General features: G+C 34.9%; 1 protein-coding gene across 1 annotated transcript; it reads left to right on the top strand.

The window, feature by feature from the left end:
• Positions 1–1,654: 1,654 nt before the first annotated feature.
• LOC100371595 (tubulin-specific chaperone E-like) lies at positions 1,655–22,648 on the top strand. The gene is made up of 14 exons (XM_085493617.1): positions 1,655–2,000; positions 8,367–8,451; positions 11,549–11,749; positions 12,043–12,131; positions 12,776–12,875; positions 13,414–13,516; positions 14,674–14,750; positions 16,561–16,656; positions 17,689–17,818; positions 18,655–18,804; positions 19,908–20,061; positions 20,656–20,784; positions 21,041–21,132; positions 21,409–22,648. Exons 1-14 carry the CDS (start codon positions 1,913–1,915, stop codon positions 21,499–21,501), a joined length of 1,587 nt encoding a protein of 528 aa, XP_085349743.1. The 5' UTR covers positions 1,655–1,912; the 3' UTR covers positions 21,502–22,648.
• The last annotated feature ends 978 nt before the right edge of the window (positions 22,649–23,626 follow it).

Here is a 23,626-nt window from a genome sequence, read left to right as displayed (position 1 = left end):
ACCACCAAACCACGGTCGCCATTTTGCTTGATTGATTATAGTTTTTTGCGTGTCTGTGTGAATTTTAATCTGTTGCCGTAGAGGAATCTTACCATCACAACCTAGTTGTTTTTAAGGTGGTTAACTGGGCAATTAGTTTTAACGGATCGGGGAAATGAATATTATAGTAAACAATCAATTGTCCTTCAATTCGTTATCATGTTAAGAACACGGCACAATTTTGCTTCTTCAAGGAAATATGGCACATTTAGCATAAAACCATGTTTTAATATGAATCTATACTGCCACGCGAACCTGGAAATAACATTTATATATCATTATTTGTAAGGAGCAATAAATGTAGTTTAATTAATGTTTAATTTGTGAGCACGTGTTGGTCAATTTAAACTTGGATAAATCATTATTGCTAATTAAAAAATCGGAATCTCCCTAGAATGCTGCAGAAATGGGTGTTTGAAAAATTAAACAAACGCGCACTGCAATGTTGTCGCATGATGTGTGTCCTTTGAAGAAACTTAGATAAAAAGTGAATTTGATTGTTTATTGTGTCTAATCAGATGCACTTGAACTATAGTTTATTTGTAAACAGTCAGTGAATTATGTTGAACAATATTGTTTGATTAACCTTCGATTGGTATATTTACGTAAAAATGGATACTAATATATCACTCACAACACACACAAGATTGTTCCCCAATTTGCACTCTTTGATATGAAATTATTCTCTTAACAGTTTGATTATCATGTTCTGCAGTAGAACTGGGCAATAAATTGTAATTTGTTTAGTATTTTGTGGTAATATTGGAATAAATCACTCATGTTTAGTATTTGCTACACTTTTTATGTGTCTTCTTGATAAATGAGTGTAACTATCTCATTGGGACCCTCGTCAAATCTACTACATTAGAGTCACATGTTCCAAATTTACTGTGACGATTTACAAGACAGTAAAAGATGTGGATGTGTCTGAGTTTTATAATGATTTGACACGAAATGATCATGTTAAAAGTGTTTTTCTAATGGTGAATTACTGGGCTGGAAAACACTTCTATGTAAACTTTAAAAAAATAGGTTCTTAAAACAGTCGGGACACATTTACATGGATTTAGTAACACTAAGTATATCACATAGTTTCAGCAGGTAATACTGCAGTGTCAATGACCTCAAATATTTAAAAGTTTACTTGGTTTTGCCTATGTCTTAACAGTGTAGTCCGACTCTTTTCTTGTACTTTGTATCGCTCCGCTCGAATTTTACATGCAATCTAACTCTTTTTCTGCCAACGTCTGTAAAAAAAGCTGCCTCGTTTATGGCTTATCCGTAATGTTGAATAAATAATGAAATGGAAATGGAATTTATTCAATGGATTGTGAAAGTAATAAAGACGAACACTTTTCACACTCTTGTTTCACTTCACACCTGCCCCAGCGCCCTCTGTGTCTGAAATCATGTTTTTTTCGTTTTCAGCATGATTTTATTAGATATACATATTATTACATAAGCCATGTATATACTTAAAGAACGCTACGAAACGCCGAACGATTCGTTTTTTTGTGCTTTCCGATTTGGCCGTATAATGTCAGTGAGTTCGTCTTGTTATTAATCAACTGACCTAGAATGACCCTAGCCTCGATTTCACTATCAAAATGGCAGCTTTCTTGTGTAACGGAGTTTGCATGCTGAACGAATTTTTGTAAAAGTTAATTAATATTTCACGTGAAATTCGGATAAAAGTTGCACGATTTCGTCTTATATTTTTTATTGCATGTTATTGCCGAACGTCGAAATTTCAACTACATTGTGTAGACGTTTGTGGTCGTCGCGTGGATTGTGATCAACCCTGCAAGTTGTTGACAGAACAATCTAAACAACTGACAACGATCAAAAGTTCTTTTCCCGAAGTTGATCTTCAATGGCAAATGTCACTGTTGGAAGCAGGTTTGTAAGTGATGGCAACTATGGCACTGTGAAGTACATTGGAGAAGTGCCACCAACTGCTGGTAAGCATTTTTTTGCGTGATTTCGACATGCCGGTTTTCTTCTCCCGGCGACAGCCCGAGTGACCGACCGACATTTACTGATCTCTAAGGAAAATGTGCTTGTATGTAGTTAGATATTGTACATGTAGTAATTGCGTTAATGATGCTTGAAATACTAGCGATAAAACACAAACAGTTTACACGATTCAAAATTACATAAAACATAGTTTAGGCATAGACCGACCAACACAGGATGAACATTGACCCACTGTCTTTTGATCTATGTGCGTTGCCGCTATTTACTCTCTACTTGAGATTAATTAATGCACAGTCCCTCAACATTGAGGGAGTGTGATTAAGGATGCTGTACACCTTTTTTTTGCTTTGAAACCCAAAATTCTACTTTTTTGTATTTTTCAATGCTGGACTACAAGGAGCAAACACTCAGTAGGAAAAAAAGTGAATTGGATGTTTTTATAGGGTGTAAAAATCAATTTTTGTTAATTAAAAACAAAAGCACATGTTATTGTTTTGAAAGCTATGTTTTAATTAATCAGCCAAAGACATAATAGACAGATAATTTGCATAATAGTCACCACCCATAGCAAATATAAACAGTCTCTTGCATTCAGTACAAGCTCAGACTAGTAATACAAGTATTAGTAGTTCGAGGTACAAGTTACACGCATTCCATATACGATCGTCCACAAATTTAATTTCGTTGAATTTCTCGCTCTTCAAGTAGTCGACCATGAAACCGTTTTGGGGTCGACTATGACAGTGACGAAAGAAAACGAATGCAAGGAAATTTGGAGAAGAACGTCGACAGTATGTAAAGCGATTATTATGAAAATTTAATCGTGGAAGGTACCTTCCACAATTTAATTGATCAGACCATGGAGGTATAAACAGAAGGTAGAAAATTTGAGCACATGGCAGACTTAGTTTTCATGACCAAATTACGTGTCATGGACTCCGACCACAATGAGTCGGAAGTGAAACACTTGGGCCCGGACTTGGCTACACCATGGCTACACGTAAAGCACGAGACAAGCAACTGTAAAAGCGTGTGTGTGAGCATCCTTGTTTTACCTGTTTTATTTTTCTTTATCTTCACATTCTCAATAAATAATTTGACGGATTCAATGAAGTTAGATTTGTTATACATGATATAGAAAGTGAACTGAATGTAAGATACCGGCAGTAGTCCCCGCCAGCAGTTGTTCCGGTACTATGTATTACGCATTGAAGATAGAAAAAGAATCATCCGACTAATTTTGTCACAACAGTTTTGGGAACTAAAAAACGGAAAACACGATTTATGGCGAACAGGTTATTTTACAAATCAACAAAATAATAAAGGAGCAAACAAACTGAAAATTCACCGCCCGATCGACAGACAACTTTAAACCTAAGCGATCGCATCTCCCGATTCAGTTCAGCACTCGCTGTGACTTCTCTCCCCCTCATTGCCATTCAAATCAGATAATACAGTTCTTCGTCGAGACATCTCGCGCAGTAAAACAAAAATCTTGGAAAGAAAACTACATGTAGTTGACTCTGGTGGTGCGTTCAGCCACGGTTATTGGTTCAGCAGCTGAGCAAGAGAATGACCTTCCATGGAGGGCAATGTATGGTAATGAGTCTTCCAGAAAAGGAGTGTCTCCTCCCACAACGTATTAATGAATATGTAAATCATGACGTAATTTTGGCGCGGCTTTGTCACGCCGTGAAACAATGTTTCCTATTGGATTCGGGAGCATAATTTCGTACTTTATAACAATTGCGACCACGCATATCCACACATTTGCATGATTATGACAGACAGATACCATGACTATTCATTATGAGTTTGTTTTGATCCATGGGACAAACGGATTTTGAGTTAGCCGACGATATGTTGCTGCTAAGTTGTTTTTGCCATTTTCTCGGTTAAACAAAACAGCGATTCACGGCAACTGCAGGCCTTTGATCTTGAGTTTTAGTGGACGCATTATACTAATTTTTCGCACAGACACTCTTCAATATGTTCCCTCTCAAGCCGCGCTGGGATTTTTCTATTTTTAGTCCCCGTTCGGACGGAGTCCGAAAACGGGGACTTATGTTTTGCCCTGTGTCCGTGCGTCCGTGATCACCTGTATCTTGAACATGCATGGACCGATTATGTTCAAACTTCACTCATACATCACACATTATATGGGACATATGCACATGCATTTTTTTCATGATCTGATTAACGATAGCCGAATAGCGGCCATTTTAAGGCCGAAAATGCATCAAAATGGCACATTTTCACCATTCCGGACCCGGATCTCAGTTATGCATGGACGGATTTCGTTCAAATTTGGTACATACATTAAACATAATAGGACCTTGATGCACGTCATTTTTTTTTTCGGATCAAGTTCGAAATGGCCGACTGGCGGCCATTTTGTTTTAAAGAATTCAGTTCTGGATCCGTATCAGAGACATGTCTGGATTGATCAAGTTCAAACTTCACACACACAAGGTACATCATGTCACAAATATGTATGTGCATTTGTTTCATGATCCCATTAACGATAGTCAAATGGCGGCCGCTTTAAGGCCGAAAATGCATTGAAATCGCACATTTTCACCATTCCGGACCCAGATCTCAGTTATGCATGGACGGATTTCATTCAAATTTGGTACATACATTAAACATAATAGGACCTTGATGCACGTCATTTTTTTTTTCAGATCAAGTTCGAAATGGCCGACTGGCGGCCATTTTGTTTTAAAGAATTCAGTTCTGGATCCGTATCCGAGACATGTCTGGATTGATCAAGTTCAAACTTCACACACACAAGGTACATCATGTCACAAATATGTATGTGCATTTGTTTCATGATCCCATTAACGATAGCCAAATGGCGGCCGCTTTAAGGCCGAAAATGCATTGAAATCGCACATTTTCACCATTCCGGACCCAGATCTCAGTTATGCATGGACGGATTTCATTCAAATTTGGTACATACATTAAACATAATAGGACCTTGATGCACGTCATTTTTTTTTTCAGATCAAGTTCGAAATGGCCGACTGGCGGCCATTTTGTTTTAAAGAATTCAGTTCTGGATCCGTATCCGAGACATGTCTGGATTGATCAAGTTCAAACTTCACACACACAAGGTACATCATGTCACAAATATGTATGTGCATTTGTTTCATGATCCCATTAACGATAGCCAAATGGCGGCCGCTTTAAGGCCGAAAATGCATTGAAATCGCACATTTTCACCATTCCGGACCCAGATCTCAGTTATGCATGGACGGATTTCATTCAAATTTGGTACATACATTAAACATAATAGGACCTTGATGCACGTCATTTTTTTTTTCAGATCAAGTTCGAAATGGCCGACTGGCGGCCATTTTGTTTTAAAGAATTCAGTTCTGGATCCGTATCCGAGACATGTCTGGATTGATCAAGTTCAAACTTCACACACACAAGGTACATCATGTCACAAATATGTATGTGCATTTGTTTCATGATCCCATTAACGATAGCCAAATGGCGGCCGCTTTAAGGCCGAAAATGCATTGAAATCGCACATTTTCACCATTCCGAATCCGGATCTCAGTTATGCATGGACGGATTTTGTTCAAATTCGGTACTTACATTAAACATAATAGGACCTTGATGCACGTTATTTTTTTTTTCGGATCAAGTTCGAAATGGCTGACTGGCGGCCATTTTCTTAAAGAATTCAGTTCTGGATCCGTATCCAAGACATGTCTGGATTGATCAAGTTCAAACTTCACACACACATGGTGCATCATGTCACAAATAGATATGTGCATTTGTTTCATGATCCGCTTAGCAATAGCTGAATGATGGCCATTTTAAGGCCGAAAATGCATTAAAATCATGTATTTTCACAATTCCAGAACCGGATCTCAGTCATGCATGCATGGATTTTGTTCAGATTTAGTACAATGTGTTGTACATATGCAGGTGCATTTCGGTCATGATCTGCTTTGAATGTATATGTCACTCAAATATGAACGGAACGGGGACGTGTCATTGACAATGACTTGTCCTATTTGTTTCGAAATTACGTTCTAATTTCTGAATACCGAAAAGAACCAGATCGCATTGTTTTTTCAAGATAGCTAAATTATTATTTGTTTTCCAACTATCATGTAGATATATATCTCAATTAACACGAAATGGTGGTGAGCGTCGTCTGAAAAACTGTTTTGTTGCCAATGTTCCACTAAATTTGTTTATTCATTGGTTCAATTATTTTTTTTACCGAAAATGGCTTTCTGTGTTTACACAGAGATCACGTGACTATACACATCCATACACACACTATCTTGTCGATTTCATATATAGTTTGAAATAAGCTTTCCATCAATATATAGCTTTGTGTTGTTCAGTAAATATTTTATATGAAAATATCAGTTTAGAAAATCAATACCAAAAACGTGTACAGCATCCTTAATGTTTATTAGCTTTTTACTGCAGGCACTTGACTCTTACAAGACTGATCCTGCGCAATTCACACCTTTCGAACATGTTTGAATGACATTGCATGATAACTTCGGACCATTACGACGATTGTACAACTGTCAAACAGGAAATAAAACAACTGAAACACCATGACGCGATCTATACTTTACTAACAACAAGTCATGTCAAAAACACGTGTATAACAAATTTGCACCAGCCTGAGAATAACCGAGCAATCATTCTATGCGTAAGAATTAAAAGAAAATAGTGGTTTATCAACCCAGAAATATGCCACAAGATATTTAACACACGTGTAAAAAAACAATTCAGTTCAAATCAAAGCAATATTCAGAGCGAAAAAAAAACAACTGCAAACTACTGCAAACGGTCACCGAATGTTGCAATCAAAAGCAAATACACGTACCTATTAACATTAAAAGTGTCATGGATCGGAAATTGACAGCAGTCAAGTTCTGGTTTTTTGAAAAATGTAATAATTTCTAACATTAAAAGTGGAGAAACTGGTTTTACTTGCTTACTTACTGGTTGCAACTCTTGTATTATATTCACAAAATATTTAATTTTCCGTACCAGAGCTACGCCTCCTTTTTAGCGGCAACACACATAGTACGGTACATCAAAGAGATTAGGCGAACAAAAGAATAAGCAGATACCTCTCCTGTAACAAAATGTTCTTTTAATACTTTAATCTTGATGTTCATCCTGTGTTGATAGGTCCATGGTTTAGGGTAGCTCTGAGTACTACAGTCCTGTAAGCGGGTCTCCTTCCGCAGATCATTCGGCCCACAATCCTGAGAAATTGTATAGACCAGGGATTCAACACTGTGAAGGGCTGTATCGAGCGATAAACAGGTTGATACATCTAACTATCCCAAATACCTCAACTGAAAGTGAAATTACAGAAGATTTCTGGCTAGGGTCGAGCAAATAGACTTTTTCCACCATCTTGCTCTTGATGTATTTATGAACAAAGTTTTATTTTGTTTGTGTAAAACAAGATAAGTGATTGATAGATTGATCGATCGACGTTTTGACTGATTACAATCATGGGAACTACATGAAAGGCTCTCTGCCATCAATTTGTAGGCAGGTGTTGAATCCCCGATCTATACGTCTTCTCATGACTGGGGACCAAATGATCAGTGGAGCAAGGCAAACCTACTGAACTCAGGGCCAAAGTTAGGGATGAAATCTATGGTTAGCTGAAACTTGCAGTCCTAGTCGCTGATAAATAAAAGACCTTACAGCCCTGGTTTTGGACGTTATGGCCCTAAACAGGTTGGTCATTATGGACTTGGTATGAATTATATTCAAAGTTGTGTTCGGATCTAGTGTAAATATATTAATAATTATTACATATTTTTTGTCGCATATCCACTGATTATAAAAAAACACACAGTCCCACTGATAATAAAACATGTCAGTCTCACTTATAATAAGAAAAAATCATCAAGTCTAGGATAATGAAACATTGTTGCAATATTTTGTTTTAGCTTGATAAGCAATACTGCTGATCTATATGTAAATAACAACATTGGCCAGCAAATTATTCTTGTGATGACAGTGATTACCCAAATTGACACATTCAATTTAGCAAATTTTTAGATGTTCCACAGATATCTCTAGACTTAATGGACCCTTATTTAACAATAAAATTAGTTAAGATTAACTATCAACTTCAATTCTGTGGATTGCAAATTTTGCTTTAACATTGAGCATCTTTAATAGCAAATACTTCTTGTTTAATTTATTTTTTTATTACTTTCACATGTACATGTAAGTCTTTCTTATATTTATTTCATGTTTCCAGTACACTTGATCAGCACACAAAAGTACTTTCTAAGCTTCAATTGATTTTATCTTGGTTGTTGCATTGTATTTTCCAGGAGAGTGGCTTGGTGTTGAATGGGATGAACCTGAGCGGGGTAAACATGATGGTATGCATGAGGGTCATAGATTTTTTCACACAAAGTAAGAGCCTTGACTGTTTCTTAACTCTATCTGAATGGCTATAATCATTGCTGGTTCAAATTTTGTGTAAACAAGTGTTTTTACATGTGTTATATATGGTGGGACCGGTTTATTGTTTCCATGGCAGCAAGTTTGCTTTACATTTGTTCTTTCATTTATTTAATCAAACCTTTCACCCAGCAAACAACAATTGTGATGCTTTTAAAAATTTTCTCATTTTCTCTAGTCAGCCAAGTTCAAATTTTCACTATTCAGCAGTGTCCATTCTTGAAGCACCACAGTCATTGTACAGCCCATTTTCAAATTTTTTACTAGTCAGCTGTGTCAATTCTTGAAATGTCACAGTCGCTGTACAGCCTGTGTTCAAATTTTCACTATTCAGTTCTGTCAATCCTTAAAGCATCACAGCCCATGTTCTAATTTTGTGCAACTATGTAACTAATTAAAGTAACTCAAGTTGACATTTAAAAATAAATCAAGAAGAAATTCAAGTCAATGCGAAGGTACTTCCAAGATAGTGTCTGACTGGCTACTGAACCCTAATCTGCTTACATCATTGGTAATATAGTGGTTGTATCTTAGGTTGAACACGAGTGTGCCACATACTCAATGGGAAGGCTGAATCCAATGGCCAAGATTCCTATCATTTAATGAATACAACTTTGGCAGAACTTTGGTTAAGGTCCGCATGTGCTTGTGTTTGTGCTTGTGTTTGTGCCTGCCATAATACCATTATGATAGGAAGATGGCAACACAGCCTTGTCACGTAGTCGCAAACTGGTTTCTGTAGCAAAATGTACTATATATGTCAGCACTTGCACTTGAAAATTGCACATTAAAAGTAAAGATTAGGAGAGAAAACAGTGACATTCAAAGTCCCGAACTGTCACCTTAGGCCAGACTTTTATTATCCCTTGTTTCGCGAACCCGCCGAATGAACTAGAGCCAAAAATGAAATAAAAATAAAATATTATTTCAGCCTAATTTCTCGCACCCGCCAACTTGTAAGTGCAAAAAAATGCTAAAAAAATATTATTTTTGACTCCCGTGTGCGAAGCACAAAAGGGAGTCTTTGCAGTTACCCTGTCTGTATGTCTGTATGTCCGTATGTATGTATGTATGTATGTATGTATGTATGTATGTATGTATGTATGTATGTCACTTTTTTTGTTCCACCGTTATCTCAAGAACCACTAATCAAATTTTGGTGAAACTTGGTACATAGATGCTCTGGGATACTGCGCAGAGTTGATTAGGTTTTGGTAAAAATCTATGAATATTAATTACCTAATTTGCATGATAATTAGCTGATTTTTAGCTGTTCCATGACTGTTCCACTGATATATGAAGAACCACTCATTGGATTTTGATGAAACTTGGCACATGGATGCTCTGAACTAATGCGCAGATTTGATGTGTTTTTGGTAAAAATCTATGAATATTAAATACCTAATTTGCATGATAATTAACTGATTTTAAGCTGTTCCATGACTGTTCCACTGATATTTGAAGAACCACTCATTGGATTTTGATGAAACTTGGCACATGGATGCTCTGATCTAATGCGCAGATTTCATTAGTTTTGGGAAAAATCTGTTTATATTAATTACCTAATTTGCATAATGATTAATCAATTTTCGGCTTTTACACTGATATCTCAAGTACTAATCATAACATTTCAATAAAACTTGGTACATAGATGTCATATGAGACTGCACAGATAGTTTTTAGGGTAATATCAGTACATATTAATTACCTAATTTGCATAATTAATTAATTTTTAGCTATTGATATTTCAAGTAGTAATGAACACATTTCAATGAAACATGGTACATAGTTACTTGAGGACTGTGCAGAGACCTAATTAGTTTTTGGAGAAATATTTGTGCATATTAATCACCTTATTAGCATAATTAGTTAATTTTCAGCCCTTCACCTGATATCTCAAGTACTAATCATCACATTTCAATGAGACTTGCGACATAGATCTTCTAGGACTATGCAGAGACTTGATTAATTTTAGGATAAATTATTGTGCATATTAACTACTAATTTGCTTAATTAATTAATTTGTCCTAAGAACCACTCATTGAATTTTAATGAAACTTTTAAAGAGTGCTCATCACATTTCAATGAACCTACATGTGTAGGACTATACGCCATATTAGTTTTGGTAAATATTTATGCTTCTTAATCACCTAATTAACATAATTAATTAATTAATACTGATATCTCAAGTATTGATCATCACATTTGAATAAAACTTGGTACATAAATGCTCTAGGACAATAGACAGCCTGATTAATTTTGGGTTAAAATCTGTTCATATTAATTCTCTTAATTAGCACAATAATTAATAATTTTTTGGTTCTAATCACATTTCAATGAAACTTGGTACATAGATATTACATTACGCAGATCTTATTACTTTTACATTGCGCAGACCTTATTAGTTTTACACTTAAATGTGTTCATATTAGTTACCTTATTTGCATAATTAGTTTTCTGCATTTCCATCAATATCTCAAGTTCAAGTAATTTTGAATTAATTTTTAATGTGTCTCCAATACTCTCAGCACACGGGAGTTCTTTCTAAGCTTTCTTTGATTATCTTCATTTTTTTACCGCCAACCACAAATCCAAGTTGCATTTTCGTGGGAGTATCATGATCAAAGTACCGAAGTCTCGCGCAGATGAGAAACAAGGTTATACTGTAGAATACTTTATTTTCGCTTGGAATTTATTTTCGCTATTTTCATTTCTTCTCTCCGATCAATGATCTCACCTACAATTCTTTGAGAATCACACAAATCTAATGGAAAAAAAAAATTAATTTTATTTTTTTTTCGCGCTCCTCAAAAAAATTGCCTTATAAAAACTCGAGAAACAAGGAATAAAAAAAGTCTGGCCTTACACAAAAATTAAAAAAACACAAAAATAGAAGAACACCATTACAGAGATCAGCTGATTTGTTGACTTGTATCAAATTCTGCCTTGTATTAAATTCTTCAACTCAACTTGAGAATATATGGTGTTAAGAAAATCAACGTTCATAATATTGTACTGCTATTCAAATTCACCTCTTCTCATCACGCAGCCATCCCACCAGTGGTTCGTTCATCAGACTAAAGAAGGCAGAGTTTGGAATTTCTTACTGTGAAGCGTTAGTTGAAAGATACGGTATGCCGGATGATGAGGATATGGGAATTGAAAAATCTGAATGGTTTTTCAAAACATACGGCAATAAACAAAAAGCTGTAGAAATGGTTGGTGCACAGTCTGTAGCCAAACTGCAAAGGTAGGAGGTGTTCATTCTTACAGAAACTTGCATGTGCATATCATCATATTTCACAATTTCTCTTCAGTATGGGTAATTTGATGCTATTTTTATCAAGGGAATCTAAATTGTGTGCATGAGGTACCATATTTGTTCTATTTGTAGCACATGCACTTACCGGTACATATGTAAGAGATGTATGTCTGTGGTCAAACTTAATCATCTTCAATAATAAACAATTAATATGTTTGAGTTTAACGATTCGGCCCACAGCCACCTCTGCCCCTTTACAATGCATGGTATTATCTCCACAGCCAGTATGAAAAGTTATCAGATGTAGCTCTGCGGGAAATGAGAATATCATCAGCTGGAGCAGAAGGCCACATAGAGAAAACCTCACCCAGTATCCTTATAATTGCAAAACACTGCTAGTTTTGATCAGTTTTTTAACATACAGATTAACCAGCCACTCTATCAATCAGATAAAAGAGTTGTTTACTTTTTAGTGTGAATCTATGAATATTAATTACCTAATTTGCATATTAATGCACACTTGTTGCACTGGAAGTATACATGTATGTTGTTTGACTATTTTATTTTGTAGCATGGTCATCTTCTGATTAGCATATTAATAAGATTAATTTGCATATTATTTAAATGTTTGAAATACAATTCTATTGAGTCTGATAAAAAAGATTTAAATGTGTTCAGTATTGAATATTATAGATATATAACCGGTACTTGTAAAGGCATTTTTGAACATCTGGCATTTAATCAGATTTCAAAGAATTCGGACTACACTTCTTTAATATTGGTCAGCGTTCTCAAAATACATGTATGAACGTTTTGTTGTCTACAGTATGAGCATTACATAGTTGAGTATAAGTATAGTTGAGCTAATGTGAAAATTAATTGAACTATAATTGACAATGTATTGTATGTGTGCCTCACATACTGTGCAGAATATTACTTATTACCATAGTCAATATAATAATGTCTTTCATTATTGTTATGGTTTGGAGTATAAACTTTAATCCAGAAATCAAGATGTTACAGAATTAGATTTATCTAAAAATCTACTGTCCTCTTTGGAACAAGTTGCGAACATAACCAAGCAGATGAAGTCTTTAAAGACATTGAAATTAAGGTAAATAATATTTGAAATGGTCCTTCTGTGTCTTCTATGATGATGTGCGTATGCTTTAATCTCTGTGCTTCCCACTTATATCGTAAACGTATTCACTTGATATTTATTTTTTTGAATTAATATATTCGCATGGATAATATACACACAGTGCATCAATTGATTTAATCTACAGCATGTCTGTCTTCTCTTGCTACCTGAAGATTGAGCTATTTAATGTGCTTGCCATCGCTCGGTTAGCCTGGTTACCTTCCTGTTATTTCTTGGGTCCTTCGGCTTTCTCCATACTAGTCCAAAAAACGTTCCCTGGATCATTAATCATGTATTAAAATTGATTCCAATGTTAAAAAGAAAGGGGCAGTTGCAATTTTGTCTGTGTGGTAATTATCAGTTGATACAGCGCATACATATAACTGTCATATCCATTTTTCAGAACAAGCTAAATTGAGGCAGCCTTTCCTGACTAGTATGAAATAATAAGAAGGTGATCAGGGTATCACTCAGTGTTTTTTTTTTTTAATTAGATTTTGTTCATTTTCAGTGAGAATAGATTACAGTTACCATTACAATCAACGAAACTTGACACCGCTTTCCAGAATGTATCTGAATTATTTCTTAATTATATGAAACTAACATGGAAAGATGTAAGTGCCATTTAGTCTACTCCAAATTAATGTAGTATCGTATTATTAGCCTTGTTATTAACATGAAATGTAATGGTAAACAATGGTAAAATATACAGCTACTCATGGTGTGGACAGTTATAACCAGATCTCACAAGTGACACAGAATGGTAACCATGTGCAGTGTGTCATGTGAGTTGTCACGGGGATAATAATGTGCTTATGAAACACAGTAGTATTCTGTAACTCCTCTTTTAAACTGCTGCTCATGCATATGTAGGTTTAAGGAGGGTCATCCAACAATTTTCATCTAACATTATGCAAGGCATGTATTATTTCACTATATCGCACATTTTCACCATTCCGGACCCGGATCTCAGTTATGCATGGACGGATTTCATTCAAATTTGGTACATACATTAAACATAATAGGACCTTGGTGCACGTCATTTTTTTTTTCGGATCAAGTTCGAAATAGCCGACTGGCGGCCATTTTGTTTTAAAGAATTCAGTTCTGGATCCGTATCCGAGACATGTCTGGATTGATCAAGTTCAAACTTCACACACACAAGGTACATCATGTCACAAATATGTATGTGCATTTGTTTCATGATCTCATTAACGATAGCCAAATGGGGGCCGCTTTAAGGCCGAAAATGCATTGAAATCGCACATTTTCACCATTCCGGACCCGTATCTCAGTTATGCATGGATGGATTTTGTTCAAATTTGGTACATACATTAAACATAATAGGACCTTGATGCACGTCTTTTTTTTTTTCGGATCAAGTTCGAAATGGCCGACTGGCGGCCATTTTGTTAAAGAATTCAGTTCTGGATCCGTATCCAAGACATGTCTGGATTGATCAAGTTCAAACTTCACACACACATGGTACATCATGTCACAAATAGATATGTGCATTTGTTTCATGATCTGCATAACAATAGTGGAATGATGGCCATTTTAAGGCCGAAAATGCATCAAAATCACGTATTTTCACAATTCCAGAACCGGATCTCAGTCATGCATGGATGGATTTTGTTCAGATTTAGCACAATGTGTTGTACATATGCAGGTGCATTTCGGTCATGATCTGCTTTGAATGTATATGTCACTCAAATTCGAACGGAACGGGGACGTGTCATTGACAATGACTTGTACTCTGTATCTTTTCAAGATTGTCCAGCTTTCACCAGTCTTACCAAGTTTAAAGAATCTTCATGTGTGTTTTAATGACATTTCAACAATACCCAGGTAAGCGATTATCATCCCTAACTGTTAATGACACTGGTACTATTGCACTCACCTTAGATCTAGTATCTTTCACATCTACATGAATGGAATAGAATGGTTTCAGGAACATTTGCATGACATTTGCAAGTTAATTCTGCAAGTAATAAAGTATATGCCTTACACTGTATTATTATCCATACCCCTGTTAGCACCAGGCAACTACAGATAATACTTGATTTTGCAGTATGTACTTTCATATGTATTACATCAATTAGATTATTTTATAACAACTAGTAATGAATTAGTTGTACATGTACCCGTTAAACTCATGGCTGAGTGGACAACGCATTAGTTGTACCCGTTAAACTCATGGCTGAGTGGACTTTGCATTAGTTGTACCCGTTAAACTCATGGCTGAGTGGACTTTGCATTAGTTATACCCATCAAACTCATGGCTGAGTGGATGACACATTAGTTATACCCATCAAACTCATGGCTGAGTGGACTTTGCATTAGTTGTACCCGTTAAACTCATGGCTGAGTGGACTTTGCATTAGTTGTACCCGTTAAACTCATGGCTGAGTGGATGACACATTAGTTATACCCATCAAACTCATGGCTGAGTGGACTTTGCATTAGTTGTACCCGTTAAACTCATGGCTGAGTGGACTTTGCATTAGTTGTACCCGTTAAACTCATGGCTGAGTGGACTTTGCATTAGTTATACCCATCAAACTCATGGCTGAGTGGATGACACATTAGTTATACCCATCAAACTCATGGCTGAGTGGACTTTGCATTAGTTGTACCCGTTAAACTCATGGCTGAGTGGACAACGCATTAGTTGTACCCGTCAAACTCATGGCTGAGTGGACAACGCATTAGTTGTACCCATCAAACTCATGGCTGAGTGGATGACGCATTAGTTATACCCGTCAAACTCATGGCTGAGTGGATGACGCATTAGTTATACCCATCAAACTCATGGCTGAGTGGACACTGACTTGTAGTTTGGCGATTTACCTTGCTGTGTATTCGGTTTTATTAATTAATACTTTCACTAGTATGTCGTGTGTGTGTGTGGGGGGGGGGGGGTTGTGATTCGATGTTTTAGTCGTGGCATCCATTCAAACTTTTATGATATTTGGTTTTAAATAAAATCCATATTCTAGTACGTTTACAGCATAGGCATAGATTATTCTATGAAATGAATTCCACGTAGTAAACTCTTTAAGGGGAACCGATATTATAAATGGGGGCAAGATGGCCACCACAATTAGTATGCTAATTCGAACCAAGCCGCTCACATTGTAGCGGGAGCTCCGGGAAATTTGCCATTTTCTATGTTTGGAGATCAAGCTGTGATTCCAAATTCATTTCTACGGGGCATGAATATGTACGCTAGCGATTACACTTATCTGGTTGGGCTTTTGATGTATAAATGTTGTTTTTGGTCGAAACGTGCCGTGACAAGTAAAAATTCTGAGTTTAAAATGGCGGTTAATGTATAAAAAATGCCTGTCAATCACAGTTTGAGTAAGCGAACATAATAAGCATTCATTTACTTAGTGGACAGAGGCGGAGTTAATTACCCATGAGCATGTGGTGCAATCCATGGGATTGAGCCGTTCCCCTTTAAGTATTACACCAGGCTATTGTTTTGTGGATCACACGTCTTGTCCATTACCAGTCACATGATTACTTGTGTACCAGAGATTGTTTCTACTGGTACTGGATGTGCTTCATGATGCAAGATGCAAGTATCATATACCGGGTATATACATGTATCCCTATGTTAAACTGTGTTTCTTGTTTTTATTTTCTTTAATAGGTTAGACAATAGTTTTGAATCTTTAGAGCTGTTAAACTTAGAATCTAATAACATTGCTGACTGGAAGTCTGTGCAACATTTAGGTCAATTACCAAGGTAAGAAAGCTGGCAAGTGATCATGCATTATTGTTCAGGTACAACATACATGTGTGATGCCAGCAGTAAATACTTAAAGGATTGTTTGAAAATTGTACCACTTGTCATATTGTTTTTGAGTAAATATTCTGCTGTGAAAAAGTGATTGTTCCATAATAATACGCTGCACGTTTTTATATGTTGCTGTTGAACAGTTAAATAGATATTGACATTACTGCAACGAAATATAATGGTAATCAAATATAATTTTAATATATTCTTGTGCTGACTAAGGCCTTGTACAAGGACTCTTCTGGGATGATCTGAGATGAGATTTTGAGGCCGCAGGCCAAGGCATTTTATCTGACTCGAAACCCAAAGTCCCAAATTGTCTGTACATATACGGGATACATGTATAGTGATTCCTGTCAACATTTCTGCATGAAATTTGCAATAGGATCGACCCTTATTTTTAGCTCTGCTGTCATTTCAAACAGACCAGAGTTGTTTATATTACTGATTGTACATGGTCGTCAATCAGCACCAACTTCACATTTTCTTGATACTTGTATATGTACATAATGTACCTTGCGTATAAGATAAGATACCTCTATAAGATTTGTTCATTTTGTGATGATATTTTCAAGTTTCTAATTTCAGTGAATATTTTTGTCATTTTTGGTAAAAAAAATGCTATTTGCGACTCCTTTTTTAATATGGCTAGCCCCATTGCTTTGATATTTTATATGTAGACCCTTTGTGGGAACCTCAGACAGATTTGTTTATTTGTTACAACAGTCCTGTACCATTTATTACGCAATGTTTGAACATAGTAAATGTGTGCATTGACATTTAAAAATTTAAGAGGCTGCTTGTTGTTTCTTCTTCACACAATAAAATTTGCTCAAAATTTCTAGGACAATTTATGAGAACAAAGAGAAAACTAATCGGACTCAAACACAAGACATTTTTTATATAAAAAGTTTTGCAATGGAGCATTCTGATTTGTCAAAAATCCAATTAATTATTGTACTTATTGTTTTCTCTTTATAGGCTATCATCGCTCATTCTTAATATGAATTCTATACCTGAGTTATCATTTAAAGAAACCGCCTGTGGAGAAAAGACAAAACTATTTCCGGCTTTGAAATCTATCTCACTGAATGACAATAAACTGTCCAGTGTAAGTTTTACTTCCGTGGAGAGAGATAAAGTTGATTGGATGAGACTGTAGTCGCTAATGTCAACCAGTTTGGTTGCTATGAATTATGATCAGTCAGTTATAACACCATTTATCATGCTATTTGGTTGTCATACTGTGATGCGCTGTTGATACATGTAGCAAGTCCATCAATATAGAATAGAATAGAATAGAATAGAATAGAATAGAATAGAATAGAATAGAATAGAATAGAATAGAATAGAATAGAATAGAATAGAATAGAATAGAATAGAATAGAATAGAATAGAATAGAATAGAATAGAATAATGCTTTATTACATCCTTAATGAAATCTGACATTTCAGTTTTGGTAATTGCTGTATTAAAACTTTTTTTTAAAATAAACTACAATTAAACTACACATACAATGCAATAATAGACTTCAAATAAACAACGACTAAATCACACTGAAAATATAGCACAACAATACATTAATTAATTATCACCTTTTCTTTTCTTATTTTGTAGGCTTTCTGTATGTAATTTAATAACCCGAGTAGACATTGTCTGTTAGTTGTGTTTAAAATGTGTAAAAATTTATCTTTGTTGTTGTAATTTTTGTGTGAATATTAAAATTTAACAATGGAATGTATTGTTTATTTCACAAACCAATGAATTTAAAACCTAATATCCCTGCAACATCAAATCTGCTAAAATTAAATCCAATGAATATTCTTCCTTTACAGCATTTTATTTTTTTATATAATTTGTGGCTATAAAATTATCATGAGCAGCCAGATTCAATTTATTGTAATTACTACAATAATGTACTGATGCTAATTATCATTCTGTTTTCAGTGGAGAGATGTTAACGAATTGAACAAATTAACAGGTCTTGAAGAAATCAGACTTAAGCGTAATCCTCTTTTGAAAGATCAGAAGTATTTCAACGTCAGGCAGCTTATCATCACCAAAATTGAAACATTAAAACTGTGCAATGGTAGTGAGGTAAGCTTAAAACCATACTACAATACACCTGTGGTAGAGTGAGGTATTAAAGTTTGTGTAATAAATACAGTTACAGTATTTGCAAGATGAAACACAGAAGCATGATGTTGTACATTTTTTGTATAGCTCTTTATGTATTACCCCTAGATGTCACACATCAGGATTCTCTTAGCATTGACTGCATGGGCTTTCATCACTCTGTCACAGATTAATCTGGATATTCTTGTTTTTGATGAATGTTTGAACTACTCTTTAATAATGACACTCGAAAACACAAGAAAAGATGAACAGATCATTATGACTTCACTTCATGAGAAACATTTATTCTATGCTTCCGTGATTTATTTGAATCATATCAGCAGAATCATATTATTAATTGCATTCACATGTTTCTCACGCTGAAGGTTCCACAGAAAGTGCCAGCACCTCTACGCCATTGTACTCGAAAATGAATCTAATTTATTGTGTTCATTAGAGTTGATCAATTTTCATATATCATGTTTTTATATAACATATGTCAATAAATAAATTACTAAACATTGAATATTATAGCCTATTTGAATAAAAATGCAGTCTACTGGATTGTGTTCTTAAATGTTGCCTAAGGCGGAGACTGTTTGGAATTCAAACAACGTCTCCAACAACGTCAGTAATCAGTCATGGTTTAGAGAATGGTATCCAGTTACTTTCTTGACTTACTGCTATCCTGCAACTGTACTTTTCAATAATCTTTCTCAATTTTTGCCATATATATATAACTATTTTTGAATTTCAATGACAACTTCTTGCATTTTGGGGGGAAATAATTAAGAAATATGCACCTTTAGAAAGTACCAGGTTGTATGACATGTAGATCATGCATAAAACATGTTAATATAGCAAAAAGCAAATGATAACATCAATAGCTTAGCTTCAGCGATTACTATAAAAAAATTGTATGTCAATAAATATTTTATTTACAATTGTAAATCTTCTGTTTCAATGCACCTTGTTCAACTTTATCTCCACTGGATCTTAGCAAAACCGCAGTATATATTAGCATTTTGCTAGTCTTAGCCAGCACAGTCTGCCAAACTGTTGAAATAATATTTTATCTTATGTAGGTTCCAGATATTGAAAGGAAAACTGCAGAGTTAGATTATCTGAAAAGATTTGGCCAAGAATGGTTGGATAGTGGTGGAAGTCAAGATCTGGCGATAAACAGACCCAGTGATGATTTCAAGATAAATCACCCAAGATATCATAGGCTGTTGGAACGTAAGTTATAAATAACCATGACTTCTGTATCAAAATATTGACCTCCATTTTGTTTGACACAATTCTGTTTATATCTCAAATAAACACTTGCTTCACAGACAATTGTGTGCTAGCACATCAACAAAAGTCAATCCAAGATGGTTGATGACTATATTTTGTTTTGTTCTTTTTTTGCACTTTTCTGCTTACATGTATATCTCAAATTTATCGTAGTCAATTTTGGCTTAAAAACTGATATCTTAAATACTACTCATTTCAATGAAACTGGGCACATAGATGCTCTAGGACTATGCTAAGACATAATTACATTTGTAGTTTTGACTAAAATCTGTGCATATTAATTACCTAATTTTTTATGGATATCTCAAGTTCTACTCCAATTTGAATGAAATCTGGTACATTTATTGTCTGTGAAATTGTGCTGGTCTTATTTAATGTTTCTCCATTACTCTCAACACACGGAAGTACTTTCTAAGCTTTGTTTGATTTCAGTTTCAGCAGGCCAAGTGATACCATTTTCAGTCTATTTTATCTTGATTGGTAAAGTGTGATAATTATACACGCATGAACCTATTTTAACTTCTTTCTTAACAGTTTATGGAGCACCGGAAAGCTCAGAATTTTCTGCAGCGCCCTCTACAGCTCTGAAGAATACACTGATAAAAGTGACAATTGTATGTCCCCAGAAACCAGAAATTAAAGCAGTCTCTAAAAAGTTACCAGGTATGTATTAGTACTGAACATTGCATGGCATTTTTCATTGTAGAAATTTGTGTATTCTCTGACTTTACCATATATAATACAAGTTCTTTTTTCCGTGACCTTAACAATCAAAAACTGAATATATTTCTAATTTTTCACTGGTGCAGTTTATTGGCAATATGACCAACCCATCGATAGTATGAAATTGCCCTCTGTTTCAGTATCACCTAAAATCCCACCCAAGCAATTATAATTTTTTTTTTTTTTTTTTTTGAAGGATCAATGACAGTGCAGAAAGTGAAAAACTTGATATCTCGGATTTTTAAAGTCGACACAACAGATCAGCAGCTGGCGTATATCAGCAAAAAGGTACATGACTTTGTATTGTCGGTATACGAGGAAATTATTCCTTTGAATTCTTTGATTCCCAGTTTGATAGTTTTTTACACTGACTTGCAAAATTAACCACACACTAGTTGAGGACATTTATGGAAGAGAGAAATGCTCATTTCGATCTGAACACTCATTTGACTTGTGTGCAGGTATCTTTAGGAAAGTGTATTGTCATTTTGTCTGAGATCAACCAGTTTCCATATACATTGTCTGTTTACCAGTGTATTGTATTTTCTTTTCTCTCTTTTTCAGATGGGAGGTCCAGAAGTTGAGCTAGAGAGTGATTTGAGACAGTTATCTTATTATTCACTGGAAAATGAAGACACTATCGTAATTAAATTCTAAGTCTGGATATGTGTACATGCAGCAAACAATGTGTTGTAACCATGCAGCTATACCTACATGTGCTGAGCAAATGTTTTAATGGTCTCTTCAGTTTTTGAGTGTAACAGAATATTTATCAATTTGTTCAACAGATTAAGTGTTGAGTCATTCCACTGAATTTGTTTGTCAATGTAATGAGCTAAACTGTTTTGAGGAGAGCTACTACTACCGGTACTATACATGTAGATATATATTTCATTATCACTCACTTCCAATATATTGTTCTTTTCAAAAATTTTATTTTGAGCATCATTTACAGTGATAATATTGTGTAATGAATTATGTAAGAATAGCTGCTTCCTACAATACCACCAATCTTCAACATTTGTGGAGTTTATCTCCACTTGCTTCATAGTACTTGTGAGTGCAGATTCAACTTGTGAATATGAATTTAAGTTATTACTGATCTTACATTGAAACCATGCAAATTTTATTCATGGACAGCATACGACTATTGCACCCAGTATATATTAATATATAGGGGATTGTAACATTTAGTACAAAAATGTTTTGTATGTTACTGATACAACTGCACTACCTATGTTGTACTTTTAAGTCAATAAAATTGTACTAAACCTTTTTGGTAACGTATAGTATGTAGACGATTAGATTGAAATGTTGAATTACAATATGACATTACTTCATCAGAAACACTGCATTATTTCCACACAAAATGTATTCACATGCTGTAGTAATATTCCGAGTGTTTGTTCCACAAAAATCAGACATCCACACAAAACAAGTTTTTATTTTAGTATCAAAATTGTTTCTGCTGGAATCAATTCAGTTTGGGTAAATAAAAATTTATGACTAAGTCTTGGCCCCTGTGCAACATATACAAAACTTATTATAAAGTGAGTTGGCCATTTTGAATCTGAGCTTGAAACAAGTGCATGTCAATATCTGGAGCATCATTCATTGAATCAGATGGACATCAGTTGGCCATTTTGAATCAAAGCCAAATGATGTGCATCAAGGTCCATTGTTATCGAAATTCAAGGGAGTTCAAAATAGGAAAGAAAAACGCAAGCGTGCATGGGTTTGTTAATTGGATCAATTTTCAGTTTATTTTCTTACTGGATTAATTAAAAAGACAAAGGAAACAAGAGATAGATTGGTTGTTTAAATAAAAAGAACAATAGTATTCCATGGCTCCATGCAATCCCGGGGATTGACTAATTTTCACTGGGTTTAAATTTCGCTGAATAACCATTTCAGGCATATTCAGTGGGTTTTAAAATCACTGTTTTATCATTTAGATAATGTGTTCTATGCCAAATTTTACATATTCACTGGGTTTTAATTTAGCGCATTTTCCAGTCAGCAAAATAAGCGAAATAAAAACCTAGTGAATAATAAACCCCTTTACAGTAGTTTAAGGAAAAACAGAAACATGCAGCATTTCAGAGATGTTGGTACTTCCCATGGAACAATATTAAAGAGGAGATGCCCAGTGTTAGGAACACAGCACACACTGTTCAAAATATCTATGATGATCAGATTGAGTATTCTGCAGTAGTAAATATAATAAGATGTTCACACTTGAAAGTCTCCCACTTAATATACCCAGGTATATGAAATCACTTCACAATTTATCTGACAATGACAACACTCCTTTATAGAACAGAACAGGTTGGACATTATTTCAGAGTATTTGCTCTGACCATTTAGATCAAATACTAATTCATACTATGGTAAGTAACAATGATGATTATTTTATCCGAAAATGATGAGACCCCTTTATATGGTTGTAGAGCTGTATCATCTATCAGTTCTTCCAATGACATGTATTGAGACTATAATCTTCATATCTGTGTAGATGATTGTAGAGCTGTATTATGTATCAGTTCTTCCAATGACATGTATTGAGACTATAATCTTCATATCTGTGTAGATGGTTGTAGAGCTGTATTATGTATCAGTTCTTCCAATGACATGTATTGAGACTATAATCTTCATATCTGTGTAGATGATTGTAGAGCTGTATTATGTATCAGTTCTTCCAATGACATGTATTGAGACTATAATCTTCATATCTGTGTAGATGGTTGTAGAGCTGTATTATGTATCAGTTCTTCCAATGACA

This window comes from Saccoglossus kowalevskii, chromosome 2 (assembly GCF_978046115.1).
Source record: "Saccoglossus kowalevskii chromosome 2, keSacKowa6.1, whole genome shotgun sequence".
NCBI lineage: Eukaryota > Metazoa > Hemichordata > Enteropneusta > Harrimaniidae > Saccoglossus > Saccoglossus kowalevskii.
This window is presented reverse-complemented; position numbering and strand designations above follow the sequence as displayed.

Excerpts from the sequence above, each read along its gene's own strand:
- LOC100371595 (XM_085493617.1), top strand. The coding sequence starts at position 1,913 with ATGGCAAATGTCACTGTTGGAAGCAGGTTTGTAAGTGATGGCAACTAT. Across the intron at positions 2,001-8,366 it reads AGAAGTGCCACCAACTGCTG|GAGAGTGGCTTGGTGTTGAA; the intron begins GTAAGCATTTTT and ends TGTATTTTCCAG. Across the intron at positions 12,132-12,775 it reads CATAGAGAAAACCTCACCCA|ATGTTACAGAATTAGATTTA; the intron begins GTATCCTTATAA and ends CCAGAAATCAAG.